General features: G+C 35.2%; 1 protein-coding gene across 6 annotated transcripts in view; it reads right to left on the bottom strand.

The window, feature by feature from the left end:
• Nucleotides 1-14,121, bottom strand: part of Col14a1 (collagen type XIV alpha 1 chain) — a 247,379-nt gene that overhangs the window by 48,433 nt on the left and 184,825 nt on the right. For all 6 annotated transcript variants that reach the window (XM_058585704.1, XM_058585705.1, XM_046464979.2 and 3 more), the window contains exons 36-40: nucleotides 13,243-13,329; nucleotides 6,196-6,249; nucleotides 2,497-2,592; nucleotides 1,346-1,399; nucleotides 944-997 (exon numbers count right to left, since the gene is read on the bottom strand). In XM_058585704.1, coding sequence (XP_058441687.1) covers nucleotides 944-997; nucleotides 1,346-1,399; nucleotides 2,497-2,592; nucleotides 6,196-6,249; nucleotides 13,243-13,329 — 345 coding nt within the window. The remainder of the gene's footprint in view (nucleotides 1-943; nucleotides 998-1,345; nucleotides 1,400-2,496; nucleotides 2,593-6,195; nucleotides 6,250-13,242; nucleotides 13,330-14,121) is intronic.

The following is a 14,121-nucleotide window of genomic DNA, read 5'->3' as shown; positions in this document are numbered from 1 at the left end:
TAATGACTTGTTTTACGTAAATCCTTGGCAAAATAGATGCTTTAAATGAATGTGTGTTTACCTCTCCAGCTTTGTCTCTTGACAAACTCCTTATATCTAAACATATGCAAGCTCATCTCCAGCCACACTCAACTATATGCAATGGTGGAATGCTCCACCTTCTTCTCACCTCCATCCTAGTCTGTGCTGTTTTCTCTGCTTGCAAGTTTTCCTTTCCTTACCACCTGGCCACCTTCTGTCTTGCCATCAAGTCTCAGCCTAGATGGTGCCTCCTGTGGGAAGCTTTTCCTGACCCACTAAGTCTGGTCTAGTTATTGATAACCATGGATTCTTTGTATTCCACAGGGTCCTAACCCTATCATAGCATATGATATAATTTCTTATTTAGTTGCATTTCCTGCCAATATGCTAAGTATTTTTTGAGAACAAAAACCTCAAGCCTGGCTTGGTGCAAACTTGCTGACTATGCAAAAAACGGATGTTAACTTATTCTTTCCTGATTTTATACCTTATTTTACTGCTATCCACTTGAACAGGTCAAAAGAAGAGACAATCGAAATATACTAAATAAATAGAGAGGTTTCTTTATAAACCATATTCCTTAAATTTCAATTAATGATTGTTGATTTCCTTTAGGTTTGTGCTTTAAAGATTTGACAGAATTAGAAAAATCTATTAAATCAATGCATGCAGTTCATTGCAAATTATGTTCAAGTTTGGGAGCATTTAGAAAAGGGTGTTGCTAATTTGGGAAAGTTTGGTGGAAGTAATGGACATAGAAGGCATTATTACTTAGTGAAGGGAAATGGATGCACAGTAGGTAGAATACAAATTGACAGGAGAAAACCAAAAACAAAACCTTCCTTACACAAGAACATGTCAGCAGTAGAGCAACTTGGGAGAAGTCCCCTTTGCTAAGAACCAACCTTAGGTAAATTCTTACCCTCTGGCCTGGTGAGCCATCACGTCCAGGTGAACCCACACTTCCTGGCATACCCTAGGTAGAAAAATTGGGCAGAAGAGTCAGATTTAAAGCATGACTTATCCTAGCACCCAGCTTCCTTGAAATGGATCAAGGGCTCTAAACAAATCTATGAGCAATAAGGGGAACCCTTGGTAACTTAGAATTCTGACCCAGAAGTTATTCCCCAAAAAGGAACATTCCCCACAAGAGCTCACATTGAGGGCATCCAGTGGCTCTCAGAAAGGGCTTAATGTAAATGAACACAAACCAACATCTTTGATATGGGAACCACTGTCAAGGTCACAACTGACTTCAGAAGCCACGACCTTTCCTCCTTGCCAAAGTTCTGGAGCTGAGACAACAACTACGAACATAAAATACCTGTGGACCCGGAAGGCCAGTGTCTCCTTTCTCTCCTTTATCACCGGGCATCCCCTGAATAGCCAAAAGAACACAGAGTTAAGTTCACATAAGCAAATTCTTAGTCTTTTCTCCACCGTACCCCCCACTGTTACAACATTTTCAATATTAAATTGTTTTCACAGTAACATCCAAACAGTATATTTCACTTCTCATATATGCTAGGGCATCTATGTAAACCTTTCTATTGAACTGAACATTTATACAGGAGAACAGCTTCAACACAAAATATACAGTCCCATATGACTAAGCTGAGACCGTAAATACATGAAGGGGAAAGTTGAATATTTCAATGTGATTTGTAGTTTATACTTTAAGATCTCATACTATAGAGATCTGTATTTGGCTAGAAAAACATAGAATGGAAAAGCAAAAACAGAACCTGGCAGATGGTAACACTACAACAAATATTTACTATTAATAATAGTATGATTATATAAATTGGCATATTAATATTTTCTAAAGTGCAAAACAACACTGAAGGGGAAAACTTTTCAGCTAGGGGGACATAAAAAAGATTGTTAAAAACTGTGTCTCAAATGTTAATTTAAGATTAGTATTAGTCTTCAAATCTAGATTCCTATAGTAACATTAATGAAGATCAGTTAATGGAATTACATTTTTTTCCAATGGTATAAAATAGCTTTTTAAAGAAAAGCAGCTGTATAACATATACCATCTAAAATATAAAACTCTCAATGGATTGCACTTTGATGCCCATTGAGATAAAGATCATAATTAAATAGCTTTCATGAATCATCATCCACAGTTACTATAAATCAATAACAAATGCTTACATTTGTGCAACATTTGTTACTTTCTGGTTGTTATCACATCCACTAAGAATTTAATCAAACAAGCAATGTACATATATTAAATCCTGATTTTCCTTTGTGGACAAAATGCTTGTAGATGTATGTACTCTTGGTATGTGCACCTGTTTGTTCAAAGACCCCCATCATTGAGCAAAAAATTGACTGTAGCCATAGCTAATAAAGGAACTCTGAATCAATTATTATTTTCAAAGGGACAGAGGGCAAAATTTCTTTCTGCATAACTTCATGGAAGAGTGATGACAATGAAACCCGTTTGAATATGTGCACAAGACTCACGGGCATTCCTTGAATGGACAGACCACTTGGTCCCTGGGGCCCAGGGGGACCCTGAGGTCCTGGAGGGCCTGTTTCACCCCGAGGGCCATCTGGTCCCTAGAATGCAAGGGAGAAAAGTCATCCTAGAAGTACGTTAGAACCTCTGCTACCTAAAAGGTTATTTCCACTTATAGCACTGATAATTTATCTCTATATAATTTTCCCCAAGATATTAAAAACAAAGACCAAATTATTTACCTTCCAGGGAAAAGATCATCAGCACACCATAAGAATAAACACAAGGGGCTGCTGCAATTTTGTTTATTTATTTATTTGCTTCCACAAAGGAGAATGCTGTGCCAATTATGGCATAATTATGATGTGAGTAACCAGACCCTCCACACTCCATAACAAACTCCACAGAGGTAAGAGCTTCAAGACCAGCCTCCTGCGCTGTGAAGGTTCAGCCTTCCAGGTGAAGCAGAGGAGCTGCACCCTCTCCACCTCACCCCTGTCAAGTCCCCTCAGGACACTCCTCTGCACAAAGGATTTTGTGCCTACCTTTTGTCTTCCTCATCCTGATTCTGTCCTCACCCTGAACCTCCTCAATATCCACCAAAGGACCCAAGGCTCAATATTATTTCATTTCCTTTATTTTCTGGATCAGACATCTTTTCTACTTCAGCAACCCTTACTTCTGTACTTAGGACCTTGTGGTTTAAACTACACCACCTTTATAAACTTCGACCCAGAAAAATCTACTTATCCTCAACTTCATCTTCTTCCTTATCTCAGTGACTCCACCTAAAGCTATTTTTTAAGAAGACCCCCCAAGATAAAGGGTATCTTATTTTTTAATTCGATTAAAAAATTAATTAACACTGTGTAATGTTCAAATCAGGGTAAGCATAGCTATCTCCTCAAATACCTATCATTTCATTGTGGTGAAAACAGTCAACTGTATAAGTATTATTATACATAGCTACCCTACTGTGCAACAGAACTTACTTTTCCTAATTGTAACTGAGGAGCTGTTGACCAACCTTTATCTCCTCAATACTCTGCCCAGCCCCTGGTAACCATGATTTTACTCTCAACTGCCTAGATAATTTCATTTAACATAATGACCTCCAGAATTCCATCTACATTGTCATTAATGAGAGGATCCTATCCACTTTTATGGTTTATTAGCATTCCATGGTTTATGTACCACATAGTCTCCTCCAGCTGATGGACACTTGAGTTATTACCACTCCTTTCTATTGTGAATAGTGCTGCAATAAACATGGAAGTGCAGATGTTTGGGGCATACTGATTTCATTTGCTTTGGATATATAACTTGGGTATCATGTGAGATTAGTGAATCCATGACTCGGGACAAAGAATACAAAACAATAAGTGCAGACTGAGTTAATATTTAGGTGGTATGGAGATAAACGCAGGAAATGTCCAATGGTTCAGGAGTCAGGCCAGCTCTGAGCTGGAATGGATTTTGGAGTACTTGAAGATCTATTTATGGTTGCAGTTATTAAGGAGAATATGTTGATAGAGAAAAGAGAAAGTAAATAAAAATTGGATAAAAATTGGGTAGAAAGGAGGGGAAGAGAAGCCTGGGAAAGAATCTGAAATGGGAAAGCCTAAAATTAGGAGGAGAATAAAAATGGTGTGATGTAGAAAAGTTCAAAGCAGGAAAAAATTTAAAGAGAAAGGTATCCAAGCAAGTCAATGATGGTACAGATCTCAAGTGACATAAGAAACAAAAGATAGGTAACAAATGGATCATTTGTGACTTTAATGAGAGCAATTTCACAGGATCCTTAGGGGGTCCGAATTCATATATTGGTTAGAATTGTTTGGGAGGTGAGGATATGGATGCACTGAATACACTGAATGAATCCAGGAATAAATCTGGATTTAAAAAAATAGACTGGAGGAGAGAGGAGATGACATAAATATTACTTAATATTTATAATAGTGTAGTAATATATCATTTGAATGTTATTAAGGAATGAAGAATAAGAATGGGGCAGAAAGAAGGTGGTCCAATCTATTCTATAAAATATGAGACAAAATTGACTGAAAGGTTCCATCAGCACAGTTGCTTTGTGCTTCTAAATTTCTACTATTTTCTGCAACAATATAAAACAGAATACATAATGGGGCATTTGACATTGAAGATATAGTCTGTTCCAACACTCTCCACACTAGTGGGCATGTGATCATTCTTTGTCCAATAAGAGTTTTTCCAAAACCTTCTACATTCTAGTATCTGGGATTTGTCAAAATTGTCATACAGAGATAAACCATATCAGTTGCAGTCCTGTGGAAATGGATAACAGGACTAAGTAGGTGAGTCTGGGATCACCAAACATCTACAAGTTCATTTATCTTCATGATTGGAACCATTGTCCAGTAAGAGGTTAGAAAATTAATGAAATCGGGCTGACAGACGTGTTGGGAGGAGGGAACCAGGATCCACAAGAGCTCACAGGCCTTGCCTGCAGGTGCAGCAGAGGAGGACCAACCAGCATCCTTTTGAAAAGAGGCCTCCAACCATGGGCCTTTCTTACAGTGCTATTAGCGATGGAGTTTATGGAAAGACATCAGTCTATCCCAGAAGATGAAAAAAAAAAGGGAAACATCTTATGATCTGAGCTTTCAATTGGGTAGGACCTGATTAATTAAAGTTGAATTAATTAATTCAACTTTATTTATTTCTGATTTATCCCCACATTTTCCCCTGCTTCATCTGTTTCCAATTGACAATAAAAAATTTGTAATGTTCTTTTCTCTATGAGTAAATGTTATATAAATTTAATAAGTTACCACATTGAAACAGTAAATCAAGCAAGATGGATGGAGAAGAAAGCATATGGAATAGCATCATGAAAATGAGATGGGAAGTCAAATTATAAATGACCTTCAATATCATGCCAAAGAGGGTGCATTGTATCTTCAAGACAATATAGCACATCTCTGCAGGTTTTTAAAGAGCATGATAAGATCCAGCATAGACTTAAGGGAGATTAATCTGGGGGCAGATGTGAAGAATCAATCAGAAAGTCAAGCCACTGGAGACATGAGACCAGTTAGAAGATTTTCCAAAAGACAGAGAGAAAAGGATGAGGCCTGAAATCAATTAGTGGCTGGGCTCCTGCCAGTCCTTAGGATGCCTTTGTGTAAAGTAGAAAAACATGCTTCTTGACATGGCTTGGCATGGCCTGGTCTATTTGGTTGGCGCTTTTGTACAGTGTACAACCTAAACCACCACACTTAGTGGCCTTGAGCAGTAAGAATGGAAAACAAAGCTGTATATTTGATATATACAGTGGTAAAGGAAGAGGAAGAATATAAAATCTGAGAAATTACCTGGAAGGGACTGATGTCAAGCTGTGATTCTGCACAACTCCTCTTAAGATACATTTTTGTTATAGATGGATGAAGACAAAAATGTTCCAGAGAGAGAAAACTTCCTTGCAGATTAAACCACTCAGAACATTAACACTCTTATTTCTGACCCAGAGATTGTTCTTTGGCTGAATTACTAAATACTTTTATTAAAAAGCATGAGACTTACAAAATAAAAAAGAAAGGACTAGATGCAACTTTCATATAGATCACAAAGATAAATTAGGCCAGACTTAACTCCAAACAATAACTAGTTGAGGCAGGTGGAGAAGGGAGAGAGGGAGGAAGAAAGAGACAGAGAGCCCATATTACCTTTGGGCCCTGTTCACCTTGTTGGCCCTTTGGTCCTCGGAGTCCTGGACCACCCTGGCAAACAGATGTTAAGTATTAGCTCAAAGACAAATCTCAAAACAGTACATTTCATTCATTTTTCTTCATAATATTGGATTATGTCATTATTATTTTATATAAAGCCCACACATTGTGTACTGGTATATGTTCATCATGCTCTGTAACTGGAGCTCTGCCACCCAGCTCCAGCCCTCCCTGTGGATGATTTCATAGTTTGAGGAAACTTTCTATGCCAAATCCTTGTAAATCCTGAAAAAATTATAGGTCTATTTATTTAATGCTTATATGAGACTACTGTTACTCGTGAATAAAAATAATAAGATATTTGTTGGTCTAAAATTATGTATGTAGGTTTTACACTATAACTTTCAGATTAAATTCTTCAATTAAGTTGCAAAAAGCCTATGAAAGTAACCATAATATTGTTTTTATTTACACAGAAAATAAAGACAATTAGATTAGTCATTAGTCATTTGAAGTTGCTCCAAGATTTCTGACATATTAATGGACCACCTGAACTGTTTACCAGTTTTCTGTAGATACATATCTACATATGTAATATGTGTGTATATTATTTGGATATATGCTTATATGTGTCTAAACATATGAATAAATATGTATATATAGTCTCTGAATATTTTCATTGACTATTGCATTTAATAAATCTATTTTAAAATCAAATATGGCATTACAGTAAATGGAAAAAAGAATCACTTTATAAACATGGGTCACTTTAAAAATAAATATAGTATAAATGGTATTATTAAATGGAGCTAGATTTTTCTCCTATTGAAGTCTGAGCTAAGAATTTGCTGTTTGATAAAAGGGAAGTAACTGTATTAAAAGACCTATGTAAAACCAGATAGAATTTCTCTTTTTACTCAAGCAGGAGGATTGACAAGTCATTTAAGACAAGATAACTTTCACTCTGTGTGATTCCAATGTATTTCATGCAACATCCAAGATTACTAAATATGGTTCTGTACACCATCAGCAGAACACCCAAGCTGCCTGGGAATACCCTGCTTTAGGTGATTTCAAGATTCTTTCTGTTCTTTTCAACCACTTAAGTCCACTCCCTCATCAACATCATTTGGTTGCTCATCTTCAAGGTGTTTAATATAAAGAACTGCATTATATGTATGTGTATATGTATCTATAGCAAATGCTGCCTATAGCATTATTGTGGTATTATTTGATGTATATAATTTAAACATGTAATGCCATTCTTTTCATATAGGTCTGAATTTTTTAACTAAATATGTTTTAGAGATTTTTTCTGCATTATATCATATAAATATTAACTCATTCTTCTTAACTGTTGTATATAACCAATGTATAACATTATCCAAATGTTAAACATGTAATAGTTTATCTAGCCATTATTTTATTATTTGAGTTATATAGTTTCCCTCCCCCAAAACTTTTTATTATTTAAACAATGTTTCAGTTAACATCCTCATCTATCCCTTAAGTAAAAATGTTCATGTTTCTTAGAAGAAGAAATAAAATTGTAGGTGAAATGTGATGAATATGAAGATATATTATTAAACTGTACTCAAAAATAGCTGTGCTAGTTTATGCATCTACTGATAGTTTAAGGGGATCCCTGTTTCCTTAAATTTTAACCAACACTGGAGAGTAACAAACTTTACATTTTTACCAACCTAACTGGTAAAAAAATATCTTATTCCTGTTTTAATTTTCACTTCCCAGAATTCTACTGATTACATATGTTTTAATAAGTTTTTCCATTTGCATTTTATATTCACAGTGACTACCTGCTTATACAGTTGGCCTTTTTTTATTGGGTTACCTGATTTTTTTTCTTTTTAATGTGTAGAAATTTTTCATATATCCGAACACTACACCTGTGTTTACATATGAGATACACATATGAGCATATACACATGTATTTGTGTTGTGTAGACACATGCCTCTTATTTATGTGGTAAAGGTTTTTACTCAGTATCACATACTGTCAGCTGGCTATGGAGGAACCTTTCCTGACTCTCTCTTCCCTTTTATGCCTGCTTCTAGAAAGACTAAAAAAAAAGGCAGACATTTGTTTTCCCAGCTTTTCTCTGCAAGTAGAAGGATGGTCATGTTCAATAGCTTTGACCAACTGGACCAAGAAACAGAGCCTAGGCAAGCAATGTGGAAGCTGGCACACCCCAGGTCCTTGAAGAAGGTGAGGAATGTCATTTGTCTTGGGATCGTTTACCTCTGAAATTTTGTTGAACAAATGATAAATGCCTTATTATCAATTTTGTTATATCACTACATTAATCAAAATTTCTGTTCCTTGCAGTGAAATATATGCCAGTTAACATACTCATTTATCACAACTCTTAAATTCTGTATCTTAACTGGTTGGTTTGATCTGAAGGTTTTGTCCAAATGTGACTATCTCCCAGATATTTATGCCAGAGGTATCATTTCTCAAAACCAGGGACCTTCTTATACTCCTAACTTATGGTTTAATGGGAACATTATACTACTGTTTGAATTCTTAAGTGAGAACATAATCAAACCATGTGCAATTCATCAGATGAAATTTATTAAATATTATTTATATCCTATCTTAAAGAATTTATTATTCTTTAATCAAAATATCTGAAAGCTTCACCAGCTTTTCTCTTATTTTATAAATTTTTTTTTCTCAATTCAGAGTCCAAACTTTCTCTTTCACTTCTCTGTTGCTACTTTCTCATTTGACTCTAAGGTCATAAATATTTTACAACTGGTTGCAGCAGTAGTACAAAGAAAAAACACTTGAAACCCCTCAAGCTACAGATGCTTATTATTTAACACTGTTAAAATAAAATATGCATTATTATAATTAAGAACTGAATTCTTAAGATCCAGGAGTAGAGAAGAAATTAAAAAAAACTATAGCAAACATGAGCACTGAGACTGCCCTTGGGGAGGATAGAGAAGAATGCCCAGGCATGCCGCAGAGCTGTGTTTTAGAGCCCACACAAGGCACTGAAATGTGAACTTGGGTCCATGATTGGTTAGGGAAGAGCTGAATGGGAAATGCTTTTTCTAAAATGAGAAATTTAAAAGGATATGCTATGCATGAGTTGGAAAAAACAATGGGTGACTGTCAGGTAAATGGTCAGATGTTCTTTCTACAGTTGTGATGGGAACAGAGCAAAATCTGTAATAACCATCAAACTGTCTATTGACAACATCCCAGATGCTGTCAGAAACAAACAAAAACAATTCAGGTGAACAAAACTAAGAATTTACTACCAATAGTTTCTTTCTGAAGGAAGATTCAAATGAGATAAGTGAGATAAAAAAAAATGATACTGGAAGAAATTGTAAGAAATATCAAATAATGTAGGCAAGTCTTAATAAATATTAATTTGTAATAAGTAGTAATAATAATTTAGATGTCTAATTATGATAATAATACTAAAATACTGGATAGCAAAACAATATGAAGACATCACTAAAATAATGGATAGCAAAACAATATAAATTACAGAAAGGATGATCCAAGGTGAAAGAATTCCAAGGATATCATATTGATTTAAAAGAAGCTAAAATATTCTTTTAAACTGATTAAGTACTTCTGCCAAGATTTCTAGGCAAACAATAAATATTACAGATATAACATAATTTTATAATTTAGTTGAGTGTAAAGAAAAAGAATAATTTTAAAAAAGTATATAAAATGCCAATTATTTATGTTTGTCACATATATGTATTTACACATTATACGTACACATATGTATGACAAACAGAAAGCAAATATTTGGTGTGAATATAAATCCAAATAATTATCAAAAACAACAGAATGGACTAAACTTTAAAAGAAAGATCGTAAGACCAAATTAAAAGTAAAATTTGGCATATCTTATTTAGAAAGGTCTAAAATATGAAAGCATGGAAGTGCTGTAACTAAGAGGATTAAAGAGATATATACCAGAAAAGTAATACCAAATACAAATATTGAAACTATACTAATATTAAACAAATGGAATTGGGGCAAGAAGCATAGCTACATCTAAAGGGTTCATTACACAACAATTTACATAATAAGTCATTATGCAGATAATAGAAAATTTCTTGACATGTTAACACAGCCTCGGGACATATAATGCCAAACACAAGAGAATTTGACAAAATAACAATCGGAGTTGGAATTGCTAAAACATCTCTCCCAGCAACATAAAGAATTCATATAGTTAAAGACTTGAATAACCCAACAATTGGATCTACTAGATTTTTCTATAGAATTCCAAACTCCACAATTAGAAAACACATACCCTTTTAAAGCACACATGAAACATCTGCAAAACTTGACGAAAGTTCTAAAAAAATTTGACACATGGCAAATATCAACACATATCAAAGCATTGGTATTAATTATAGAGACTGACTTTCCTAATCAAATGCAAAAAATGTCAATATAAACTGGATATCAAAAATCCCACATGACTGGAAATTTAAGAAAAATACTTCTAGAGAAATTACAGGTAAAAGAAGGGATAAAGAAAAATATAAACTCAATAAGTCACAGCAATATTAAATTTCCCCACATTAGAATTAAAATGTGTACAGAATACAAATTTCCATAATCAGCAACAAGCAAATCACAGATCTGGTAAAGATATTTGTAAACCCTATCTTTAATAGAAAATTTGTATTCAGAATACTTAAAAAATTATCTTTCATTGGGAAATAACAATATAGAACATCAGAAAACCAAAAGCGTTTTAAGTAGATATCTGTAAAAGAAGAAATTTAAATGGTTTGTAGACTAATGGAAAATTTCTCAATCTCATTAGCACTGAGGGACAGTCACATTTAAAATAATAGTAACATAGGAAATAAGAAAAATTCTTCTCTGACAACACCAGCCAGAGCTCGTGAGGATGCAGGGAATCCAGATCTCTACCAAGGAGCCTCTGAGAGGGAGGTTGGGACAGCCCTGGAAGAGCCATTAGGGGCTGCTTCACAAGGTTGAAGATGCATCCTTCTTATTCTCCAGCAAGCCCGAGTCTAAACGCTCTTTCCAGAATACTCATATGTGTGCAAGATCTACAAACATGCCCACTGTAACCATGTTTGCTGTAAGAAAATATTCCACTGTAATGAGTCAATAAAATGGAGTTTATAGAGTGGAATGCCTTACAGCAGTTTAAACCAATGAACTAAATGGTAAATATTGACCAAGATAAATTTCAAACACATATTTTAGGTGAAAAGAGGCAGGTGCAAAAAGCACACCCTGATAACATTTACATAAATCTCAAACATGTTATTATAACGTGTGATATACTTTAGGAATGCATACTTATATAGTAGGAGCACAAAAACATATAGTAATGAAACTGTCAACTCTCAGGGAAGGAAAGAAAAGGGAGGTGGGAAGAGAAGGAATGGGCTAAGGTCTTAGATGCATAGGTAACTTATTGCAACCTGAAACCACAGAGTGAGCTAAACAAAGGCAAAATGATCAATCTTGGAGGTGGGTACAAAAGTGTCTATGGAGTTATTTTAAAATATACTTCATTTCTTAGGTTCACAGAAAAATTGACCAAACCATATAACCCTGCCTTCATACAGTAAAAATACATGAGGATTTTCTCTGAGGGGGGGAAAAAAGTATTCTCTGGCATATACATAGGTGTGATAAACAAATTTTGGCCACAAATTAGTAAACTTCTAATATTCTAAAGAAAAGCATCCAGCACTTTTCATATTTTAGTGTGCGTAATACTTATTGATTCCCACACTGTCATGTTGGAGAGTCTATAGATTCTAATAAATATTATGTCTAATAAATCGTAACATAATATTGCTTTATATTGTCCTGAAGTCTGAAGGAAAATTTGGCACAGAGTTGAAAATAAATATTTGTTTCCATTTCCAGATTAAACACAATACTTTACATTTGATTAACATTTTATAATGCGCAGAGTACATACATACACATTGTCTAGCGTATTTCTCATAAAACCAGTTAAAGAGGTGGGTATTATTTTATACTTGAGAAAACAGGAATACAGGTGGTTCAAGGACTTATTGTTTAAGTTTAATGCTTCTACCATTACTCTACTTCTTTGAGAGTCTTTAAAACAAAACAGTGCTTGGTTTCTACATCCAGAGTTAAAAAAAAATGTTCTTTGTGCCAGAGATATAGGAGGAATTTTGAGATATATTTCAGATGCATTCAGCAGGATCTCTTCCTTTTTGCTCAATTCAGGAAAATTATGTTGGTGTAGCCACCTTAGAGGGAATCTGCATGCTGCAAGCCAGCTGCCAGTGTGGGCTACCTGCTGCACACGAGCTGACTGTGCCAGGCCACCTCTGGCACTCAACATGCAAGGGCAGGCCACGCATGAGCACATTCTCCTGCAAGGTCTGGGTTTCTTCATTTTCTCATGCATCTTTTCCATATTATCTATGTCTTTCTGCCTTAATACTTTGCCATTTCCTGACCACAGAGCAGCTAGACCAATCTTATCTTAAGAAACACCAATAATCCCAGTTTAGCAGATAAGAAATATCATGAGTATTACACATAATACAAAAAGTTTATCCAAAAAGTTTATCATAGTACATTCAAAGACCTAGAGAGTGCAATTATTTACATTTTCTATTTTACAAAAATGTTTTCTCTCTCCTTCTTTCCTTTCTTTCTGTAGGAAGTTTATTACAGTAGGAACTTTGTCTCAGATGGGTATATTTCCTGGTGAATGAAATTTTGAGACCGAATGGGCAAAGGGAGAGTATGCAAATTCTACAGGTTACGAGGAGAGGACCAAGAACTGAAACACTCATACTAATGATAAGCCACAATAGCTTAAAGGAAAGATGCTGAACAGTCACAGAGACTTGGATTTGAAGTCCAGCTTCTCCTAGCTGTGTTCTTTAGCTGAGTTACTAAACACCTCTGTACCTCAGCTTACTCAAGTGATTAAGTTGGAAAAAAGTCATTTAGTACAACAGTCAGCAAAACTAGAATGAGGCCAAACTAGAATGACTTACTGGTGGCCCAGCCGGTCCCAGAGCCACTTCGTTGGTTTCAGAACAGGAGCAGGAATGTGGGAGGTCTGGGCAGGACTCATCATCCCTCTGAGAAGAAAACAGATAGCACAGTTGTTAACAAGACAGTCTAAACAAATGGCTTTGCTAACCCAAAGAAAACACTTTAAGACATTTAAAAAAAATTTTTAAGTGAACATTTGGCCAAAAAGGCAGTAATCACACCTTTTCTGTAAAGAAAACAGCATGAGGGCCTAATGAATCATCGACAATCACCACAGCAAAGGAGTTTCTAAAGCTGGATTGAGAATCCAAGGGAAGATAGTGAGTTAGAAGTGGGTACAAACTATTCCTGGTACTATTTAATTCATTTGGAGTAACAGTACTTTATGAACTAAAGGTCCTGAAAACTTCTGTTAAGCTACACTATTTTTCCACTTGAAAGGATAAAAGAAAACTTGTTGGAAAACTCAATCAAAACAGCCACATCTGTACTAAACCAAACAAAGAAATAAAATAATATTAAAACAGTGTTTAAACACACCATCGATTCCCTGTGACAATTTCATCAACTGCTTACATTCTGTGGCTAAAGATAAGAAAAACATGACATTGACCTCAATCTTTGGGAGAGGCAGCCATTTTTCTTCTCTCTTGGAGAATTTTCTTGCCCTGTAACACAACAAGATAAATTAGTGATGTCAGGCTCACTAATCTATGCTGTTGTGTCACAGGGCAAGAAAGTGTAGAGAAAGACAGAGCCCCTGGGAACAGCTATTGAACAACTGGTCAATATCCTTTTTGGAGCAGTCATCAAAATGAACTTAGCACCAGTATAAGAAACTATAGAACTTCACAAAGTCCATCAGTCCCTTTAGATAT

Source organism: Marmota monax, unplaced genomic scaffold (genome assembly GCF_021218885.2).
Source record: "Marmota monax isolate L192 unplaced genomic scaffold, Marmota_monax_Labrador192_F-V1.1 WCK01_AAM20220418_F8-fsc00003, whole genome shotgun sequence".
In the NCBI taxonomy this organism is placed as follows: domain Eukaryota; kingdom Metazoa; phylum Chordata; class Mammalia; order Rodentia; family Sciuridae; genus Marmota; species Marmota monax.
This window is presented reverse-complemented; position numbering and strand designations above follow the sequence as displayed.